Raw genomic sequence first — 20,427 nt, 5'->3', positions numbered from 1 at the left:
TTTTTTTCATCCTTTTAGTTTCTATTTTGCTTTCTTGTTTCATGTATTTCTTTCTACCCTTTCTATTCAGTTTTTTTTCTTCATTATTAATTACTAATTACTACAAAATATTTCTCAGACTATTGAATCACTTTTCCTATCTCTTTACTGCCCTTTTCCAAAAAATATCTATTTTTATGTATTTTTATCACCCCTTTAGTTCTCACCTCCCGAGCCTCTTCTTTCTATATACTATATCCAATACAATATACAGCCCTCACGACCCTCTTTCTCCTCCCACGCAGCACAAGCACCACAAGCTCTCAAAGTGGAAGGTTGACGCGCTGCATCACATGATATATCACATGTTTCGACTGCTTTTGGAGTGCTGCTTTTCTCTGTTTTGGTGCTGGAGATTCAAACAACCACTTCTTGTGCTGCTGTTGCTATATCTGTCTGTTACTCACCCACAATGGCTACTTTGAACGACAAGGAGCTTTGTATGTTTGTCTTCTGTTTTCTTACTGGCATGGGCTCTTGCCATTGGTTCCAATTTCTTTGCTGTATTTCCTGTTACTATGTTACTAACATTGTTGTCCAGTCGATCTTAACAAGAAAGCTGCAGTTGAAGGCTTTAAGATAAAACCAAGAATCACTTATAATACCGTTGGTGGTGTCAATGGTCCTTTGGTCATCTTGGAAAATGTTAAATTTCCTCGTTATAATGAAATTGTCAATTTAACTTTGCCCGATGGAACGGTTAGAGCTGGTCAGGTTTTAGAAGTTAGAGGTGATAGAGCTATTGTCCAAGTCTTTGAAGGTACCTCCGGAATCGATGTCAAAAAAACCAGAGTTGAATTCACAGGCCAGAACTTAAAATTGCCTGTTTCCGAAGATATGTTGGGTAGAATATTTGATGGTTCTGGTAGACCAATTGATAATGGTCCAAAAGTATTTGCTGAAGACTATCTTGATATTAATGGTTCTCCAATCAATCCATTTGCAAGAATTTATCCCGAAGAAATGATATCAACAGGTATATCTGCAATTGACACAATGAATTCCATTGCAAGAGGTCAAAAAATTCCTATTTTTTCTGCTTCTGGTTTACCTCACAATGAAATTGCTGCTCAAATTTGTAGACAAGCCGGTCTAGTTAGACCAACTAAAGATGTTCATGATGGTCATGAAGAAAATTTCTCAATTGTCTTTGCCGCTATGGGTGTTAATTTAGAAACTTCTAGATTTTTCAAACAAGATTTTGAAGAAAATGGTTCATTGGAAAGAACAACTTTATTCTTAAACTTGGCTAATGATCCAACTATTGAAAGAATTATCACTCCAAGATTGGCCTTGACAACTGCCGAATATTTAGCTTATCAAACCGAACGTCATGTTTTAACTATTTTAACCGATATGTCTTCCTACGCTGATGCTCTTAGAGAAGTTTCAGCTGCTAGAGAAGAAGTTCCAGGTAGAAGAGGTTATCCTGGTTATATGTATACTGATTTATCAACAATTTATGAAAGAGCAGGTAGAGTCGAAGGTAGAAACGGTTCAATTACTCAAATTCCAATTTTAACCATGCCTAATGATGATATCACTCATCCAATTCCTGATTTAACTGGTTATATTACTGAAGGCCAAATTTCTATTGATAGACAATTACACAATAGAGGTATTTATCCTCCAATTAATGTCTTACCTTCTTTATCTCGTTTAATGAAAAGTGCTATTGGTGAGGGTATGACAAGAAAAGATCATGGTGATGTTTCTAATCAATTATATGCCAAATATGCTATTGGTAGAGATGCCGCTGCAATGAAAGCTGTTGTTGGTGAAGAGGCTCTTTCTACAGAAGATAAATTATCCCTAGAATTTTTGGAAAAGTTCGAAAAAACTTTCATCAATCAAGGTGCTTATGAAAATAGAACCATTTTTGAAAGTTTAGATCAAGCTTGGTCTTTATTAAGAATTTATCCAAAAGAATTATTAAATAGAATTTCTCCCAAAATTCTAGATGAATTTTATGACAGAGATAGATCTAGAAATGATGAAGACGACGATGATAAAGATGACGACGATAAAGATTTATTGGATGCTTAAGTAATTAATAAATTGATATTTAACTTTGATTTTTGATTTTTGATTTTTGATTTTTCTATACACATTTTACTTTACAATAAAAATTGTCATAACCTTAATCCTAATCATATTCATAGTAATAAACAAAATTAAATTTATTATTATAATTTGATTAAATTTAATAAACAAAATTTCTTTTCTAATATTCTGCTTAAGTCACATATTGTCAAATCCTTTACCCAAACTATTTTTCTTTATTTTTTTCTCTTGAAATCTTTTTACATGTTTGTCCATTTTTTTTTATATATTTTTATAATATTTAATCTTACTTCGAGGTTACCTAAAATTTATTTATTCCTTTTCTTTTCATCTTCCTTATAATTATTTCCAGATTATGAATTAATTGATTAATAATTGCTTATACGTTCAGAGAATTTAGAGCATGTCTGAATCAACAATCTAAAAACAACCCAACAAGGAAATAATAAATTTGAAGCTTCACTTAAAAAAAATTAATAGAAAGTAAGTAAAACCCCCCAATTACATATAAAAATACTCCTTTATTTCTGAAAAGATTATTCTTTATTTCTATTATTCATTCATCAAAAAGAAAACTCAAGTTTTGGTATAAATATATCTTGATATCTAGATATACCTAAATCCCTGAACAGAAATAAAAAATGATTCCGATCAACCATTATGATAAAATTGATAATAATGATTCTTTAAAAATTAAGATTCAAAATAAGTTATCAGTTGACATTGCTCCTGAGGTTGACTGTCTTTCGCAAATTTTTAGCAATGTGCCAAAGAATCATATAATTGAAGTTTTGAAAACCTGTGAAGGTGATAAAAATAAAGCGAGTGAATTATTATCCAAAGAATGTGACAAAAATTTTGATATTATTATCTTGATAGAAACATTTCCACATATACCAAAAAGTAAGCTTGAGAGAATTCATGAAAAAAATAATTGTGATATTAATAAGACTTCAAATAATTTAATTTTTTCTCAAGACATTTTAGTTCGTAAAAATAACAATCAAAAATTTAAATTAGTGCAAAAAAAGTCAAGAAATACAAGAAAAAAACAACAACATATAAGCACGAACAAATCAAAAAATAACAAACCAACAAACAATAAAGCTGAAATTAAACCTCAAAACCAAATAAATAATGATTTCAATGACTCAAATATTGAAAACATCAATTTTGATTTACTAGAAACAAATGAAAATCACAAAAAACCAGAAAAACATGCTTTGATTTATGATCAATTAGAAATGATATTGAAATTTTTAAGATTGCCAGTAGAGTTGTGTGAGTTTTATTATCAAAAAAACTGTGCAAACGTTTTGAAATATATAATCGATATTATAACAAATGAAGATTCCCCTTTTTTAACATCAAAGTGCTCAGAATCACCAAACTCATTGGCCTCAGATTTTTTGTTTAATTCGCCTTTTATCTCAAACAAAAAGGATACCATAGATTTTAATGTAGAAAGCCCATTCAATAAGAAAAATCATCTGAAGGGTTTGGAGGTTCTGAAAAAGATTAAAGCCTCAGAAATTTTATGGAAAGAAATACGAAAAATTGAATCCCCTAAAAATACATCTAAAAACTATCATAACTCCATTAAAAAAGAATTTTTCACAAATTTAAATTTCAATAACCTGAATTCAGATAATATAGAATCAGTGTCCAATTTTAAAGTGGATTCAACAACTTATTTATATGATCACAATAGTAATGAATCAATCATGTTGAAAAAATTTTTAACTGAGAATTCAGATTACGATCAGTTAAAATTGCCAGATATTTTTCTTCAAAAGTCATTGGAGTATTTTAATGGTAATTATTTGCTTCTTATTAAGTTGTTGATTTATATTTTTGAAATTCAAAAAACCAAAGATGATAGCAAATTTAAGCAGCCCAATAAATCTGAAAATGACATCCCTCATGGTAATTGTTTTAAACAACCTTTAAAAAATATGAATCCTTATCTAATCTTATCGCTCAAATCTGAAGGATACAAAGAATATTTAAATACTGAAATATCTTGTTATAATCGTAGAAATCGTTCAAATGAAATTTTTGAGACAAGAGATAATGCATGTAAAAAAAAATTTACTTTAAAGTTGTCTGAAAGATTAAATGAAAAATGTGAATTACACCAAAATAATTTAAAAAAAAAACAGTTATTAAATTTCAAGCAGAATTTAACAATTGATTTGCATAAGTTTAGTTTAAGAAATTCAAAAAAAACCACCATACAAATACTAGCAGAATGGAAATCAATTGAATTTGAGCTCAGAGAAAACGAAGGTAATATGAAAAAAAATAAATATTATAATTTAGTTGGCCCATTGATAATTATAGCAGGAAGAGGGCTTCATGGTAAAAAAGAATGTCCCAGTATTCGAACTTTTGTTGAAAAACATTTAACAAATAACAAATATATTTTTAATGAACATTTAGGTACATTTCAAGTTATTGGCCAACAACTTTAAATGAAATTCAGTTTTATTTATTAATATATAATTTTATTTATAATTGATTAAGTGGTATAATGCTAATATGATGTCAATATAATGCATGTGTTCATGGGATATAGTATATTAGTTTGGGTTGTTGCAAAGAATTTTCATTAGATTTAACTCGCTTGAGAGGTATTGAGACAAGATTTCTCTGTTTTTGTCATTTATTATCATCTTGTTACTATCGTGTTTTTGTTTATTTTTCAACTGTTGATTGTTTGATTGATCTATGGAGTCGATTAAANTTTTCTTTCTAACTAGCAATTTTTTTTCGATGCTGTTTAAGTTTGACAATGATGTATGTAGCTGGTTGTAGCTATTCAAGTATTGGTTGCTGTACTTGAGCTCCAAGTCGCTATTCATCATCTTTCTCTTTTTGATGATTCGGTTCAAAATGGGCTTGGAGTTTAGCACCAAGAATTCGTTCATGTCGTTGTTCGTATTGGTGTAGTCTAGATTTTTGATAATATCCAAATGATTTATGTTGCCTTCACTGTATTTCTTTTCATCCAATAAACTAGTCAAATGCTTCGACACCTCATTAGAATAATCGTCAAACTCATCCAATCTTCTTTTAAAGATCTGTCTGTTATCATGGTTTCCATCACCACCGTTGCTGTGTATTGTGTGTAACTTTTTAGATACCACATCTATCTGTAGCAACAACTTGTCATTCTGCGCACTCAAATTTTTATTCGACTGGCTAGTTTGGTTGATCTCTTTATATTTTGTGTCGGTTTTTCTGAGAATCTGATTTATCTCCACGAACAAATCGTCTCTCTTACTTTTTTTCTCGTTCAACACCTCTTTGAACTTTCCAATTTCAATCACTTTGTTGTTCAAATCCTCTATCGTAATAAACTTGGAGTCAAAGATGTAGCTTAGAAACTTGTCCTTGGTATACTGTTCCAAGTATGTGAACTTCAAGTTGGAGAAAAACTCATTGAGCTGGTTTATGATCTGCACCAAGTACCTAGGCTCTTTGATCAACTTGTCGTAGTAATCCTTGATGTTGTCCTCGATGTTCTTTATGTTTTCCACGATCATCTCGTTGTCTGCATTTTTTTCTGTCAAGCTTTCATTGTTTACAATGTCTTTGATTAGTGTGTTGAGACTCTTGATGTAGTTTAACTTAGCGTTTGAGAACTCGCAGTAGTCAAGGCCAGAAGACAAGCCACTCGAACCAAAGCTATCACCAGCACCATTGCCACCAGCACCATCGCCACCACTTCCATCAGCTCCAACAGTCATTTTTCAGTGTGTTTCGTCTTCCAGCTCCATCCCAAAGAAGTAAACAAATAAATCTCTCCACGAAAGAGCCCTAGCAGAAGTAGGGCTCGGGTCACGCCACCCACAAAGACGGCTTCGTTTGCTCAAACACAGCGGTTTCTCATTAGAAGAGCACCAAATATACTGATTTGTCTCTGTGTGCTGTTTGGAGTGCTGTTTGGAGTGCTGTTTGGAGTGCTGTTTGGAGTGCTGTTTGGTGCGATGATTACGACCAAACTTGTTTCTGGCAGTGTGTTTATTTCAAACAGCGAATTGAGCTACAGATGCATCTCAATCAAGACAGTTACTGAATCATAGAGAAAATAAAACAACATTGCGGAGATAATTACGAAAACTATTACGATCACAGACTACTACGATCACGAAATCTGTTTCTGTTTTATTTTTGCTCTTTCTGTTTTGCTGCTTTTAAATTTGGTAGTTTTTACTAACTCTATTGCTTATTATTGTTGTGAAATCTTTAACATTGGACTTTTATATGTATCGGGAATGAAAAATGCTGGAAACTGGCTGTCAAATATGAATTGATGTTGTGGTCCAACATTGTCATAGTTGCACACATGCAGCGTAAGTCTTTGATATTTATTTGTTTTTGGATTAAATAAAATAGCTAAAAAACTGTGGAGAGAATATGTAACAGCTTGCGAACTGTGAAAAATATAAAATATATAGACAATAAAGCTATTAAATTTGCAAATGAAGTAATAAAAATGAAATAATAAATGAAAACAAAAAACACAATAAAATGATAAACTATTTCAACACCATAATTATACAATCCGTAAACAATTATACAATCCGTAAACAATTATCAAAGCAGATAAACTTTATCCTTCACCAAAACATTTATTTTAGTCTCAATCTGCTAAAAGGTGGTATGTGTTGAATATATCTAATAGAGGTTGATCTCACTTTCAATGTATGTAATTTTACTAGCATTGATATATCATTCAATCCTATTGCAAGGTTGAATGATATATCTAACTGCTCTAATTCAGTTAAGTTAGATATATTATCAAATTTCAAAAGATTGTTATTTGATAAGTTTAGAATTCTTACACCATGCAAATCTGATAAAGCAGCAGTACCAGTGATTCTATTTCTCGATAAGTTTACATTAATTAAATAATTTGAGGCTGGAAGGTCCGATAAACTGTTGATAAAATTGCCTTTAAGATCCAGTTTTTCTATGGAACATAAAACTGATAGACCAGCAACTTTAGTGATACTATTGAATGAGAGATTGAATATTTTCAAGGTCTCTATATCATCTAACCCTTCAATTGTTTTGATCTTGTTATATGAAAGATTTAATGATTTTAATCTGAATAAATAATGCAAGTTTTGTGTTTTGAAAATCCTATTATCTGACAAACTCAAAGCTTGTAAGTGATATAATTCAGTTAAACCAGAAATTTTTTTGATTTTATTATTAGATAAGTTTAAAACTTTTAAATCAAAAAATGGCGATAAATCTGGAATTTTTGGGATTTTATTGCAACTTAAATTCAAGTGAGTAAGATTAAGCAATGATGGTAAATCGATTTTCAGAATTTGATTGTGAGATAGATCTAAAAGTTTTAGAATCAGCAAACCACTAAACTTAGTTAAATTTGGAAATCTATTAAGATTTTGGTATTTTGAAGATACATTGTATAATAAAAATGAATTAAAAAATGAAAGATTAGTGTTGAAGGATAAACTAGAAAAATCTAAATTATCAATGGTATTTGAGGTTTTTAATTCATCAATTGAAAATGTTTGATCAAACTTCATGAACTTAGGTACGAGACTTAAAAAATTGTTCTGACTATAACTAGTAGGATTTTTGCGATACTCCATTCCGTTTCTGAATGAATAGATAAAAGACTTAATGGTGTTTGAATTGAAAATAATCAAAATCTTAAAAAAATTAATAGCAATGAAAAATTTTCTTTGATCAGCAATATCAGAATTTATATATAATAAACAAGTTTTCAAATTGCTTGTTAAATATAATATATTTCTTAATTGGGAATAATATAATACACCCAGTCTAAAACCAGTTTGAATATCAAGCAATAGATGTTCAATTGAGTCAAAATATTGATTATTAATTCTATCAAAATTTTCCAAATTCAACACAAATTTATATGAATTGCGGTTTCTGTTATTTTTTTTATTGGTTATTGTAACCTTATTAAACAAATGTTTCAAAGCACTTTGTCTTAAAACCTCATTATCTGACAATGTGAACAACCAAAGTTTATCATAGGGTAGATTTGAAAAGACTGCATTAATAATCTTAGGAGAACTAGCTTCCATAATAGCAATTTGGTATTTACTATAACGTGAATGAGAAGCAGTGATATGTTAAAAGGCACTTTTTAATTTATCACAAAGTACTAATAGATTTGAGGGTAAAATATACCAATCAACAGACCAGGATATGAATGGTTTATATATTGGATTTTTATTATCATTTGTATTTTAAATAATAGATAAAAGTTTTTTCAAGACTTCTTTACCACAGCAAGATGAATCTGTATTTTTTAAGAAACCAAGGAAAGCTTTGGATTTTTTGATAAAAAACGGATTTAATCGAGAGTTATCAGGAACTCATAATGATTTATAGCTATGAATTGTTGTAGTTGCAAATATGATGATTTGTATAATAATCTAGAAATTGAACATATTTTTGATTTTTTGATCTGTTCATCAGAATTTGAAAGAAGTTTTTAGAAAAAAAAATATATATCCCAATTAGGAAACATCATAGATTCTGATTCCAGTTGAATTACAAAGGAAATAGAAACAGATATCGCGGAGATAATCACGTTTGATTACCAACATGTTTTTCGAAAAGTTAGCGGGACCAAATACGTAAAATCAGTGTCTGAGTGTCTGACGAAACCAAAGTAAAGAATTACGGTTTTCAATACCGTTGAATGCTGATGATAATTATTACTCTTCTACTGGGAATTGAGCTTGCAACAGAATAATCAATAACAAAGTTGTAACCACTGCGCTAAAAAATTCAAAAAAGTTTGCCAGAGATATATTTTTTTTTATAAAGCTTGATTTGAATTTTTTTAGTTTTTTTTTCAATTTTTTCCACAGAATTGGAAATAAAGTCAATCTCCTAACTAATTCATTTAAAACATTATCTGCTTCTTTTACTTCTTTATCATTAGTATTATTATTATCTTCTCAATATTCTTTTTTTCTCCTTTTTTATGTTAAAATGAGTTTTGTTCCTTTTGTCAATATTATTTCCACCGGCTCTATTGCTTCATCTAACAATATTCCCTTTAATCTTAATGATAAATCAAGTTTTATTCAAAAGTCTATTAATATTTTCGATAGTTTATCAAATAATTATAAATCACCTTTAACAAGAGTAAATCAATTAGACGCAACATTATTAGATCAAGAAATATTCAACTCTTTATTTGAAAAGACTTTATCGATATTCAATAATAATTTTTATCCAGTTTTAAAATTAAATTACTCAAATGAACTTAAGCTATTTTTGAAATCAATATTATTTAAATTCACGATTTGGGATAATTCAACAACTTATGGATTTTTTTTGCAAAACTTAAAATTGATTGTCAATAATAGCAAAGAAAATAAGAATCTTCAAAAAACTACTCAAAATAGTAGAAAATTAACAAAAAAAATCAAAATTTTATACTATATATTTTTTATTCTTTTTGAGTATCTTCATGAAAAAATAGAGTTTTATATGTATTCAATGGATGATGATGAGGATGAGGATGGGGATGGGGATGGGGATGAAGATTATTACCATGAAAATCATGAGACTGAAAATGTTGACGATTATGAATTTGATAGCAATAAAAATAGAAAGAGAAAACAATCTTTATTTAAGAATATAATCAAAAAACTTTTAAGATTTTTTAAACCAATCTTCATGGTTTTCACTAATTTTTACAAGATTTTGAATTTATTCATTTTTTGCAAATTTTTAATTGATGGGAAATTTCAATCTTTAAATTATTATTTATTAAATATTTCCACAAATATAAATTCAATTGAATTTGATAAGAAAAATAAAGGTAATGTATCATTTGAATATCAAAATAGACAATTAATTTGGAATACATTTATAGAATTTTTGATATTTTTTTTGCCAATAATTCAGAAAAATAACAATTCCAAGAATAAAATTCTTAAAAATTTAAGAAAACAAAATAAAATTTTCTTTAAAAATTCAAAAATTGGAAAATTCATTTCTAAAAATTATTTAAATCAAGGTAATTATGATGGTGGTCATAGTGAATCTAGAAATTTAAAAAAATTGACAAATATTCAATTGTTTAATCATTTAAACCAATCTCAATGTGCTATCTGTTATCAAAATACAAATAATTTTAATAATTTAAATTCTTCCAATTCTAATACAAATTCATTAATTGGCAATGATGGTAATGTAAATTTGATCACAAATCCCTATATTACAAACTGTGGTCATATTTATTGTTACATGTGTTTATTGACAAAATTGGAAAGATTTCAATCTGATGAAAGAAATTTGGATAATTTGAAAAAAATCCATGATCACAGTCATGTTATAAGCCACAACACTGATGATGATGATGATGATGATTACGATGACGACAATGATGAACGATGGAGATGTTTAAGATGCTACAAACAAGTTCTTTGGTGCAAACCCTACGAAGATATAAATCCTGATGCAATAATCGGGATTAATCTTGATGATTTAGTTGAAATCGAGCAGCCTAAAGAGGAACCTCATGATGATCCTGGGTCTTATTCTGAGTTTTCAGATCATGATTCCGAAAGTGATGAAGTCGACAACCACACCCACAACGACATTGAAAACGATTCTGATGACGAGTCGTTTGACCAGATTCCCAGAGGACGATCTTTGTCTGATTCTGAGACAGAAAACAATAACGAAACTGGAGATCACAGCGACAACACAAGCTCTGGCGACGAAGAGGATTATGGATACAGCGACAGCGACAATGGTGATGGTGGGAACAGTGGCTTCTTCTCTGACGACGAGAGCCATGGCTTCTTACAACGAAACCTCACCAACGAGGACGAGTTGATGGAGTATGAAGAGGATTTCGATCAGGACGAGTTGCAGCTATAAACCGGTGTCCTCCTTCTCTTGTTTATAGACAATTCACTGAGATCAGTGCGAAAATCACTGTAGAATGTATAAGTTTTGCATCCACTTTCTTGAGCTTCTTTTATACCACTTTTATACCACTTTTACAGCACCTGTTTTAGGTTTACCTGTCAATATATTACTGTTTCTGTTCACACTTTTCATACACACAAAGAAAGCTCATGAACTGTTCTTGGTGATACTGTTTCCTCTGCTGCTTGTCCTGTTAGTTCTCGGAGCCCTTACTTGCTGCAAACCACACAGTGCTCCATATTGTCTTGATGGCCACTGCCAAATACTCTAACATCCCTCAATCTGAGCCTGATGATGCCAACATAGAACTACCGGTTGGCATCAACCACACCTCATCTAGCAAAACAACCCACAACACCAACAACGAATATGACAGTTTTGAGAACTTTGCAACTGCATCAGATAATCTGCAGAATAACTCAAGAAACAACGATTCCAATGATAGCTTTGGCATTGAGGAATTTGAAATCGAGGAGAACCAAGCGAACGACATTATCGATGATGAAAGTACTAAATCAACACTAAAAATGGCCATGATGAACATGACAAATTCTATTGTTGGTGCTGGAATCATATCTCAAGCCTACTCTGTTTACAACTGTGGGATCATTGGCTATATCCTTGGGTTGGTTATATTGACTGTGCTAGTCGATTGGACAATTCGTTTGATCATCATCAATTCAAAACTAAGTGGATCAACATCTTATCAAGAAGTTTGTTTTAAATGCTTTGGCAAAAAGGGCAAAATATTGATATTGCTATCTCAGGGATTGTTTGCAGTTGGTGGTGCAATGGCTTTTTGCATTATTATTGGTGATACAATACCTCATTTTCTAAAATTTATTTTCAAAAAACTAATTGACAAATTCAACTGGTTAAATTTTTTTTTTGAAAGAAATTTTGTTATTATCATGGTTACATCTTTAATAAGTTATCCACTATCGCTAAGTAGGAATATTTCTGAACTTGGGAAAGCGAGCTTGTTAGCATTACTTTCTATGCTAGTTATTGTTTTAATTGTACTAATTAATGGTCATTTTCTCATTAAAAATGACTTAAAGGGTGTTATTGACAGTAAATGGTTAATTTTCATTAAATTTGACTCATTATTTGAAGGATTAAGTGTTATTTCGTTTGCATTAGTTTGTCACCACAACAGTTTATTTATTTATCATTCTTTAAAGACTCCAACATTGGATCGATTCACAAAATTGACTCATTACAGCTGTTTTATTTCTTTAATTTGCTGTGGATTAATGGGTCTTGGTGGTTTCTCGATATTTAGAGATAAGGTTAAAGGAAATATTTTAAATAATTTTCCAAGTGACGATGTCTTAACAAATATTGCAAGATTTTGCTTCGGTTTAAATATGCTAACTACTTTTCCTTTAGAGATATTTGTTGTTAGAGATGTTATAAAAGATCTTGTATTCATAATTAAAACACCATCAGATGTTCTTGAACAAGAGCAACAACAAGAATCTTTTCTACCAAATAACACAGATGAAAATGATAATCAAATCTATTCTGATCATGAATTAAGTGATAAACAACATTTTATAATAACCACAGTCTGTGTATTTTTGTCAATGAGCGTATCGCTATTTACATGTAATCTTGGTGTGATGTTAGAAATAGTTGGCTCAACTACAGCTTCATTGATGGCATATATTTTTCCCCCTTTGTGCTATTTGAAGTTAACAAACAATGGAAATAAAAATTGGAAAGAGAAATTTCCATCTTACTTTACTATAACTTTTGGGTTTATGATTATGTTCATTTCTACATATCAAACAATAAAAAAAATACAGAATGATGATGAACAAACCCATTGTGTCGAATGAAATTTATATTCCTAAAAAATATTGCTGATGGTTTTATTTTTTTTTCAACTATCACAATTATATTATTTGTAATAACATTAATATTTAATATTTCATTTTACTCCTTATGATAATTGCAAGAAATTAATGAAGAACTTATAATTTACAATGATTTATAATTAAAAAAAAACAAAATAAAACAATCAAATCATCAACAAATATGGATAGTAGCTAAATAATAGTCTTATTTTACATATTTGTTCAATTATTAAAATAAAAATCTAATAAAATTTTGAACATTGAAATGAATATCAATAAAAGTACATATATAAAAAAAATTAAATGAATAAATTCAAAAAAAACATATTTTAGTAGATCACTCTGTAAAGTTCAATTAATCTGTATTGGTAACTTTAAAATTGATTTGTTTCATTGTGCTGCGCAGAAATTTATCGATAAAGTATATTTCATTTTAATTCCTAAAAGATGACTTCAATAACACAATTTTTTTTTTGCATAAAAATAAAAATGATACCAATTATGATTTTTTGTTTCCAGTAACTTCAAATTCACCAAAATTTTCAGTGAAACAATAACCATTTTCCTCTAAATATTTCCGGGTTAAAATTCTGATTCTAGAATATCCTTTGTCACTATGAAGACCTCTCCCTGTTACAATAACTAATGGACCAACAAAATTGTAATATTTATTCTTTGACATATTGCCATTTTTTTCTCTTAGTTCAAACTCCATCGATTTCCATTCTGACAATGCTTCTTTAGTGATTTCTTGAGATTTTGCTAAATTAAATCCATGCAAATCGATTCGTAAACTTTTTCTGAAATGTTTCATTCTCTCTGTTTTTAATAAATCTTGAGAGTTTTGTTGCAATGTATCTATTTGATTTAAATTTTTAGATAGCTCTGAGTTGAGATAACTTTTATAAGCACCGTTTTTTTCATTAACGATTTTATTTGAAAGCTTTTGGTGTTGAAGCTGATGATATTGAATTTCATTATTCAACTTTCTAATGTCCTTTGAACAAAATGATACTGTTGAGTCACTTAAACTGTTTCTGTTTGTCTTAGAGTCTTTAATTTTTTTGGTTTCTGCTTTATTTGATTTATAAGACAAATCGATTTGATTATCATAAATTCGATCAATCCTTTGATTTTCATATATACCAATCAATAATTGTATAACAGATAAAAAATTGCCATTGAAATGTTCCAATGCATTTTGATAAAATTGAAATGGTAAATTTAATTTACTAATCTCAGGATTTTGAGTTAAAAATTCTTGTATCTTGATTGATTCATCACTATTAGGATTATATTTATAATTTGATGAATTTGACCCAAACATATAATTGAACTTTGAATCTTTCAATTTTAAATTATTCAAATCATTGGTTACCTCATTGATTTGATTGATCTTAGTAGAACCATTGCAAATGTCCAGATGAATATTAATTTTTTTTCTATCTTGAATTCTACTTCCTTTGATTATTATTTTTTTATGTTTTTGCTGATTTTTGGTTTTTTCTAATTTCGAAATATGATTTTGTTCATTTTGAGAAATTTCCTTAGAAGAATTCAAAGGAGTTTGAGGGTTATAACAAGATGGTGGATAGTTTGTTGGAAAATCATGAGGAATTTTTGAAATTGAGGGTAAAACTGGTTTCATGGGAGATGTTGATTTGGAGGCAAGAGACTCTTTATTCATAATAATATCAATTAGTGTTTTAGAAAGGTCATTACGATTTTTATAGTAATGATAAGAACATGATTTAATTGGCAAATTTAGTAGATTTGATATAATTTCCAATTGGGTATTTATTCCAGACCAGTTTTTAAGATTTGAATTTGAATTTGAATTTGAATTTGAATTTGAATTTGAATTTAAAGTATCAGAGTTATAAGAATCTGCAGAATCAAGATTAAAAACATTAATTCCTCTGTTATTAGTGGTTAAAATTCTGTTTTTATAATTAAATTTTGATTTTGAATTGTTGTTAGATTTGTTATTGTTATTGTTATTGTTAATGGTAATTTTGTTTTTGTTTTTGTTTTTTTTGTTATTATTATTGTTTTTATTATTTATGATATCATCTTTAAGCGTATTTTGGAAGAGAATTAGTTGATTTGAGGTCTTGTGAATGTTAGTATCATTTAGTTGGTAAAATTTATTGATTTTTTCTTTTGATACATTTGGAAAGGCTTCCATTAATAAAAGAATATCGGAATCATCTAGGATTTCGTTTGATAGGAAATCACTTGTTTTGTTAATATCGCCTTCAAAGGTGGATAGTACTTCGATTATATGGTCTTTTGGAGTGTTTATAAAGATCTGGGAGAGATATTGAACGTCGTTAGTGATATCAAGAGTTATTATGTTTTGAATAGTGATGGAAACCGTATCTTTGAGATCAGTTTTACCAATTTGATCATCGATACTAAAATGGTTAATATTATCAGTGTTATTAGCATGAATGTGATTAATATCATCAGAACGATGTGGATCATTTGTGAGGTTATTCTTGGAGATCATTTATTTTTATTTTTTTTATTTGATTTAATTCAATTTTAAGAATGAGATACAAAAAGGTTATATTGTTAACCATTAAAGAGAGCAAATAAAGGGATTAAAAGAAAATTATAATGGGAGTCTTTTATATAGCGAGAAGAGGTATTTGGCATCATATATTTGATAAAAGTAAGGGAGTGAAATGTAAAGTGGACAGTGGATTAGTTTGGAGTTGGTTTCAAGAAGTTATCGCAAGATTCAGAGCATTTGAAGAAATAAGTGTGTTGGATAGATTTTAATGAGGTTTGAGATAAAATTTTTTATAAGAAAAATAGAGTTTGTTGAAGTGGAAACCTTAATGAGTATTTATTGTTTTATTTATTTATTTATTTATTTTGAATAAACTATTTAAAGAAAAAAAAAAAAATAAAAAAGGAAAGAGATTAAAAAACTTTGGAGAAATCTACAATGGAGTGAGCGTATTCTCTGCTTTTTTGAATTAGAAGAGCATCAGCAAGAACTAAGGCAGCCATTGCTTCTACTATTGGAACAGCTCTGGGGACGACATTTGGATCGTGTCTTCCTCTTGCTTTTAATACCCCAGGAGCACCATCATAGGTGGCAGTTTCTTGAGGCTGGCTGATTGTTGCTGGAGGTTTGAAGGCTACGTTGAAGTAGATATGTTCACCATTGGAAATACCACCTTGAATACCACCACTGAAGTTTGTTAGGGTTTTCAAGTTGTATTTGTCGTTTGGATCGTTGGAATCAGTGTTTTTTGAAAACATGTCGTTATGTTCAGAACCCTTAAGGGTTGTGCCATAGAAGCCAGAACCAATTTCGAAACCCTTTGTCGCTGGAATGGACAACATGGCATGGGCTAGCATGGCCTCTAGTTTATCAAAACAGGGCTCACCAAGAGCCTTTGGAACGTTTCTTATAACGCAGGTTACTACACCACCAATTGAATCTCTTTGGGCCTTTACAGATTCAGTTAGCTTGATTTGTTGTTCAGCAATATCCTTGTGTGGGCAACGAATTGGGTTGAATTGGTCGACTTGTTCTCTTGTTATGGTGTTGAGCAAGTTTTGAAAGTAAGGGGAGCTTGGATTTTTGTCGATGGAGATTTTGCCAACGCTTGAGACAAAGGCTACGATTTCCACGTTGTTGGCCAATTTGAGGAATCTTTCAGCAATTGCACCAGCAGCAACTCTTCCTATGGTTTCTCTTGCACTGGATCTGCCACCACCAGAGGCAGCCTTTATACCGTATTTAAGCAAGTATGTTAGGTCACTGTGGGAAGGTCTTGGGTAGAAATCAGTTTCCGAGTAGTCTTGTGGGTGGTGGTCTTTGTTTTTGACGATCATAGCGATGGGAGTGCCCAAAGTACGACCATTTTCTAGACCTGAGTGAATTACGACTTTGTCGTCTTCCTTTCTTGGGGTGGATAGTTTTGATTGACCAGGTCTTCTGCGGTCAAGTTGTGGTTGTATATCAGAGGCATCGAGGTTCATTCCACCGGGAACACCTTCGACAATGCAGCCAACAGAGGGACAATGGCTTTCACCATAGGTTGTGACTTTGAAAAGGGTACCGAAAGTAGACATTGTTAGGAGGAGTGAACAATATGGGTATTGTTGATGGAGTTGGTGGTGGAGTGAACAATAACTGAACAATAACCGAAACAGTGCAGTGAAAAATGAGTCAAAAAAAAGGAAAAACAAAAACAGAGAAAAAAGCTCATTGAATGGAAGTCGAACCGAAGACCTTTCAAACTGCAAGACCAGCGGTGTGGTTCTGTTTTGAAAAGAAAAAGTGCGTTGTTTGCGGGTAACGGCAAGAGCAAAAAATGTTTGGGTTTTTTTCTGGGTGAAATTTTTCAGAAGGAGGGAAAACGGAGGGAGAAATTGGAGCTGTATATTAATCTGGGTTTGTTTGATGGCTTTCTCTTTCTTTTCATCAGACACCAGTACATTGTATAATATTGTATAGTAACAGTAACACAGTAACAGCACCAAAATGAAATACATCCACACAGAACAAACATTAGATATCCCAGAAGGTGTCACAGTCAACATCAAGGCTCGTATCATCAAAGTGACTGGACCAAGAGGATCGCTAACCAAGAACTTACAACACATTGATGTTACTTTCCAACACCCTGGAGTTCACTCCAAACACATCAAAATCATTGTCCACAATGGAGACAGAAAGCACGTTGCTGCTTTAAGAACAGTCAGATCGTTGGTCAACAACATGATCATTGGTGTCACCCAAGGATTCAGGTACAAGATGAGATATGTCTATGCACATTTTCCAATCAACGTGAACATCATTGAAAAGGACGAATCCAAGTATGTTGAGATTCGTAACTACTTGGGAGAAAAGAAAATCAGAGCTGTTTACATCAGAGAAGGAGTTACAGTTGAAATCTCTTCAGCTCAAAAGGACGAATTGATTGTCAGCGGAAACTCTTTGGATGATGTTTCTCAAACCTGTGCCGACGTTCAACAACAATGCAGAGCTAGAAATAAGGATATTCGTAAATTCTTGGATGGTATTTATGTTTCCCATCGTGGTGTTATTGAAGAAGCTGCTTAGGTTTGATTTTTCTGAGTTGTCTACATTCTTTTATTATATAGGCTATATAATAGTGGGAACTGGGGAATATGAAAAGTTAAAAAAAGATGGTTTTTTTTCTCTTTGAAATCATTAAAGTGCTCAACATAATAAAGAGCCCACTATGATTTCAGCAAAGGGAGAAAAAGGACATTTTCTATCAAATTGCAAGCATGTAGAGTGTAAGCTGTAGATTGAAGAATTGTAGAGCAGCCCTTTTGTTTGGTTGGCTACTGTCAGTATAGTGACAATTCCAGCTCCATAATCCGAGACTCCAATTCGTTTTTGACAATGCCCTCTGACCTTTTAAGAGCTGTGCTCTTTCTTTGGTGTTTCTTTGATATCTCCTTGATCTTCCTTTGATCTTCCTCTGGTCGTCCTCTCCTCTTCCTTTCATCTCTCTTCCACCTCTCTCTTTCTCCCTCCTGCTATTTGCCCGAGCCCGCCAATGAACAACCGTCCGGCGGCTCTCGGAAGCTGCCCGTGCACGCACGTCTCCCGCTCCCGCAGGTCTGCGCCTGCTCCCAGCGAATCAGAGTGCAGGAGCCCGCACGTGCACTGCTCCATCGCCCTGTGTGCGCGTGCTGCTGCACTTCCACGCCCGTTCTGCCGTCACACGCGCAAACCTAATCAGGCCCGCAGCAGCAAGAAAGGTCTGAGATGCTCTTCTCTTTGCTCCAAAATCGCTTTGTCGTTGCTCTCTTCTTCTCCTGTCTCTATAAATACGCTCCAGCTCCTCTGCTCTTTTCTTTTTCTTTACTTCCTCTTCTTCACTCCCATCCCATTCACTCCCATCCCACATCACATCACAATGGCTGGAAACGTCTTGGTCATCTCCAACAGATTGCCTGTCACCATTAAGCGAAACCCTGATGGCACCTACGACTACTCAATGTCCTCTGGTGGGTTGGTCACTGCATTGCAAGGACTCAAGAAAACAACCAGCTTTCAATGGTTTGGCTGGCCAGGCTTGGAGATCCCCGAAAATGAACAGAAGCAGGTTCGCCAGGACTTGATTGACAAGTTCAATTGCATTCCCATTTTCCTAACTGACGAAATTGCTGATTTGCACTACAACGGCTTCTCCAACTCAATTCTATGGCCTTTGTTCCACTACCATCCAGGTGAAATCAACTTTGATGAGAATGCCTGGATTGCCTACAACCAAGCAAACCGTCTTTTTGCCCACGAAATCTCCTCAATCATCAAGGACAACGACATGGTCTGGATCCACGACTACCATCTCATGTTGCTCCCGGAATTGTTGCGCTCCAAAATAGAAGAAAAGAAGATCAAACACACAAAGCTAGGCTTCTTCCTCCACACTCCATTTCCCTCCTCTGAAATCTACAGAATCTTGCCTGTTCGAAAGGAAATCCTCAATGGTGTCTTGGGCTGCGACTTGATTGGCTTTCACACCTACGACTACGCCAGACATTTTATCTCCTCTGTATCCAAAATCCTCAATCTCAACACCCTTCCCAACGCGATCAACTACAACAATAGGCAATTGAGCATTGGCGTCTTTCCCATAGGCATCGACGTCGACAAGTTTATCGACGGTTTGACTCTCACTTCTGTCAAACAAAGAATCCACGACTTGAGATCAAAAATCGGCAGCGACGTCAAAATCATCCTAGGTGTCGACAGATTGGACTACATTAAAGGTGTTCCCCAAAAATTACATGCCTTTGAAGTCTTTCTCAATGAACATCCAGAGTGGATAGGCAAAGTCATCCTCATCCAACTAGCCATTCCCTCCAGAGGCGACGTCGAAGAATACCAATCCCTCAGATCTGTCGTCAACGAGCTCGTTGGCAGAATCAATGGAAAATTCGGCACCATCGACTTTGTTCCCATCCACTTTATGCACAAGTCCATTCCCTTCAACGAACTAATAGCTCTCTACAACATCTCAGACGTCTGTCTCGTCAGCTCCACCAGAGATGGTATGAACCTCGTCTCCTACGAATACATTGCCTGCCAACAAGACAACAAGGGTGTCCTCATCCTCTCAGAGTTTGCTGGTGCTGCCCAGTCCCTCAATGGCTCCATCATCGTCAACCCATGGAACATCGAAGACCTCTCCAACTCAATCCACGACTCTCTCACTCTCCCCTACGAAAAAAGAAAAAACATGCACCAAAAACTATTCACCTACATCTCCAAATACACAAGTGCCTACTGGGGTGAAAGCTTTGTCAAGGAATTGTTCAAAATCAGCAAAAAAGACCAAAGCGTCTCTAACTACAACTCCCTCCACAATTCCTTGGATAACTCCATCGACAACTTGAAGATCAAACCCTCTTCTCTCGCTTCAAATAAAAGAGCTGTTGCTTTAGAATTATAGTTCTGTTCTCAACCCTAATTTATACTTCTCAATTC

General features: G+C 32.4%; 10 protein-coding genes across 10 annotated transcripts; 6 read left to right on the top strand and 4 right to left on the bottom strand.

Moving 5' to 3' along the window:
- Window positions 1-441: 441 nt before the first annotated feature.
- Window positions 442-2,298, top strand: VMA2 (H(+)-transporting V1 sector ATPase subunit B). The gene is made up of 2 exons (XM_020194026.1): window positions 442-479; window positions 581-2,298. The coding sequence occupies exons 1-2, from the start codon at window positions 452-454 to the stop codon at window positions 2,083-2,085; spliced, it is 1,533 nt and encodes a 510-aa protein (XP_020044905.1). The 5' UTR covers window positions 442-451; the 3' UTR covers window positions 2,086-2,298.
- A 446-nt stretch (window positions 2,299-2,744) lies between these two features.
- On the top strand, window positions 2,745-4,577 carry ASCRUDRAFT_72525 (uncharacterized protein; the record flags this gene model as incomplete). The annotated part of the gene is made up of 1 exon (XM_020192084.1): window positions 2,745-4,577. The coding sequence occupies one exon, from the start codon at window positions 2,745-2,747 to the stop codon at window positions 4,575-4,577; it is 1,833 nt and encodes a 610-aa protein (XP_020044904.1).
- Window positions 4,578-4,685: 108 nt separating this feature from the next.
- On the bottom strand, window positions 4,686-5,855 carry ASCRUDRAFT_72524 (uncharacterized protein; the record flags this gene model as incomplete). Its single annotated transcript, XM_020192083.1, has 1 exon — window positions 4,686-5,855. One exon carries the CDS (start codon window positions 5,853-5,855, stop codon window positions 4,686-4,688), a length of 1,170 nt encoding a protein of 389 aa, XP_020044903.1.
- A 951-nt stretch (window positions 5,856-6,806) lies between these two features.
- ASCRUDRAFT_16190 (L domain-like protein) lies at window positions 6,807-7,415 on the bottom strand (the record flags this gene model as incomplete). Its single annotated transcript, XM_020189403.1, has 1 exon — window positions 6,807-7,415. A coding segment is annotated over one exon (609 nt), but the record flags the coding sequence as incomplete, so codon positions are not given.
- Window positions 7,416-9,117: 1,702 nt separating this feature from the next.
- ASCRUDRAFT_72522 (uncharacterized protein) lies at window positions 9,118-11,022 on the top strand (the record flags this gene model as incomplete). Its single annotated transcript, XM_020192082.1, has 1 exon — window positions 9,118-11,022. One exon carries the CDS (start codon window positions 9,118-9,120, stop codon window positions 11,020-11,022), a length of 1,905 nt encoding a protein of 634 aa, XP_020044901.1.
- A 494-nt stretch (window positions 11,023-11,516) lies between these two features.
- On the top strand, window positions 11,517-12,917 carry AVT2 (Avt2p; the record flags this gene model as incomplete). Its single annotated transcript, XM_020189643.2, has 2 exons — window positions 11,517-12,500; window positions 12,543-12,917. Coding segments are annotated over 2 exons (1,359 nt in total), but the record flags the coding sequence as incomplete, so codon positions are not given.
- A 334-nt stretch (window positions 12,918-13,251) lies between these two features.
- On the bottom strand, window positions 13,252-15,681 carry ASCRUDRAFT_77833 (uncharacterized protein). Its single transcript, XM_020194025.1, has one exon. It carries the CDS (start codon window positions 15,445-15,447, stop codon window positions 13,435-13,437), a length of 2,013 nt encoding a protein of 670 aa, XP_020044899.1. The 5' UTR covers window positions 15,448-15,681; the 3' UTR covers window positions 13,252-13,434.
- An 80-nt stretch (window positions 15,682-15,761) lies between these two features.
- Window positions 15,762-17,081, bottom strand: ARO2 (bifunctional chorismate synthase/riboflavin reductase [NAD(P)H] ARO2). Its single transcript, XM_020194024.1, has one exon. It carries the CDS (start codon window positions 17,028-17,030, stop codon window positions 15,867-15,869), a length of 1,164 nt encoding a protein of 387 aa, XP_020044898.1. The 5' UTR covers window positions 17,031-17,081; the 3' UTR covers window positions 15,762-15,866.
- Window positions 17,082-17,332: 251 nt separating this feature from the next.
- Window positions 17,333-18,488, top strand: ASCRUDRAFT_77831 (60S ribosomal protein uL6). The gene has a single exon (XM_020194023.1). It carries the CDS (start codon window positions 17,443-17,445, stop codon window positions 18,022-18,024), a length of 582 nt encoding a protein of 193 aa, XP_020044897.1. The 5' UTR covers window positions 17,333-17,442; the 3' UTR covers window positions 18,025-18,488.
- A 365-nt stretch (window positions 18,489-18,853) lies between these two features.
- Window positions 18,854-20,392, top strand: TPS1 (alpha,alpha-trehalose-phosphate synthase (UDP-forming) TPS1; the record flags this gene model as incomplete). The annotated part of the gene is made up of 1 exon (XM_020190918.1): window positions 18,854-20,392. One exon carries the CDS (start codon window positions 18,854-18,856, stop codon window positions 20,390-20,392), a length of 1,539 nt encoding a protein of 512 aa, XP_020044896.1.
- Between the last annotated feature and the right edge of the window lie 35 nt (window positions 20,393-20,427).

This window comes from Ascoidea rubescens (genome assembly GCF_001661345.1).
Source record: "Ascoidea rubescens DSM 1968 unplaced genomic scaffold ASCRUscaffold_17, whole genome shotgun sequence".
Lineage (NCBI taxonomy): Eukaryota > Fungi > Ascomycota > Saccharomycetes > Ascoideales > Ascoideaceae > Ascoidea > Ascoidea rubescens.
This window is presented reverse-complemented; position numbering and strand designations above follow the sequence as displayed.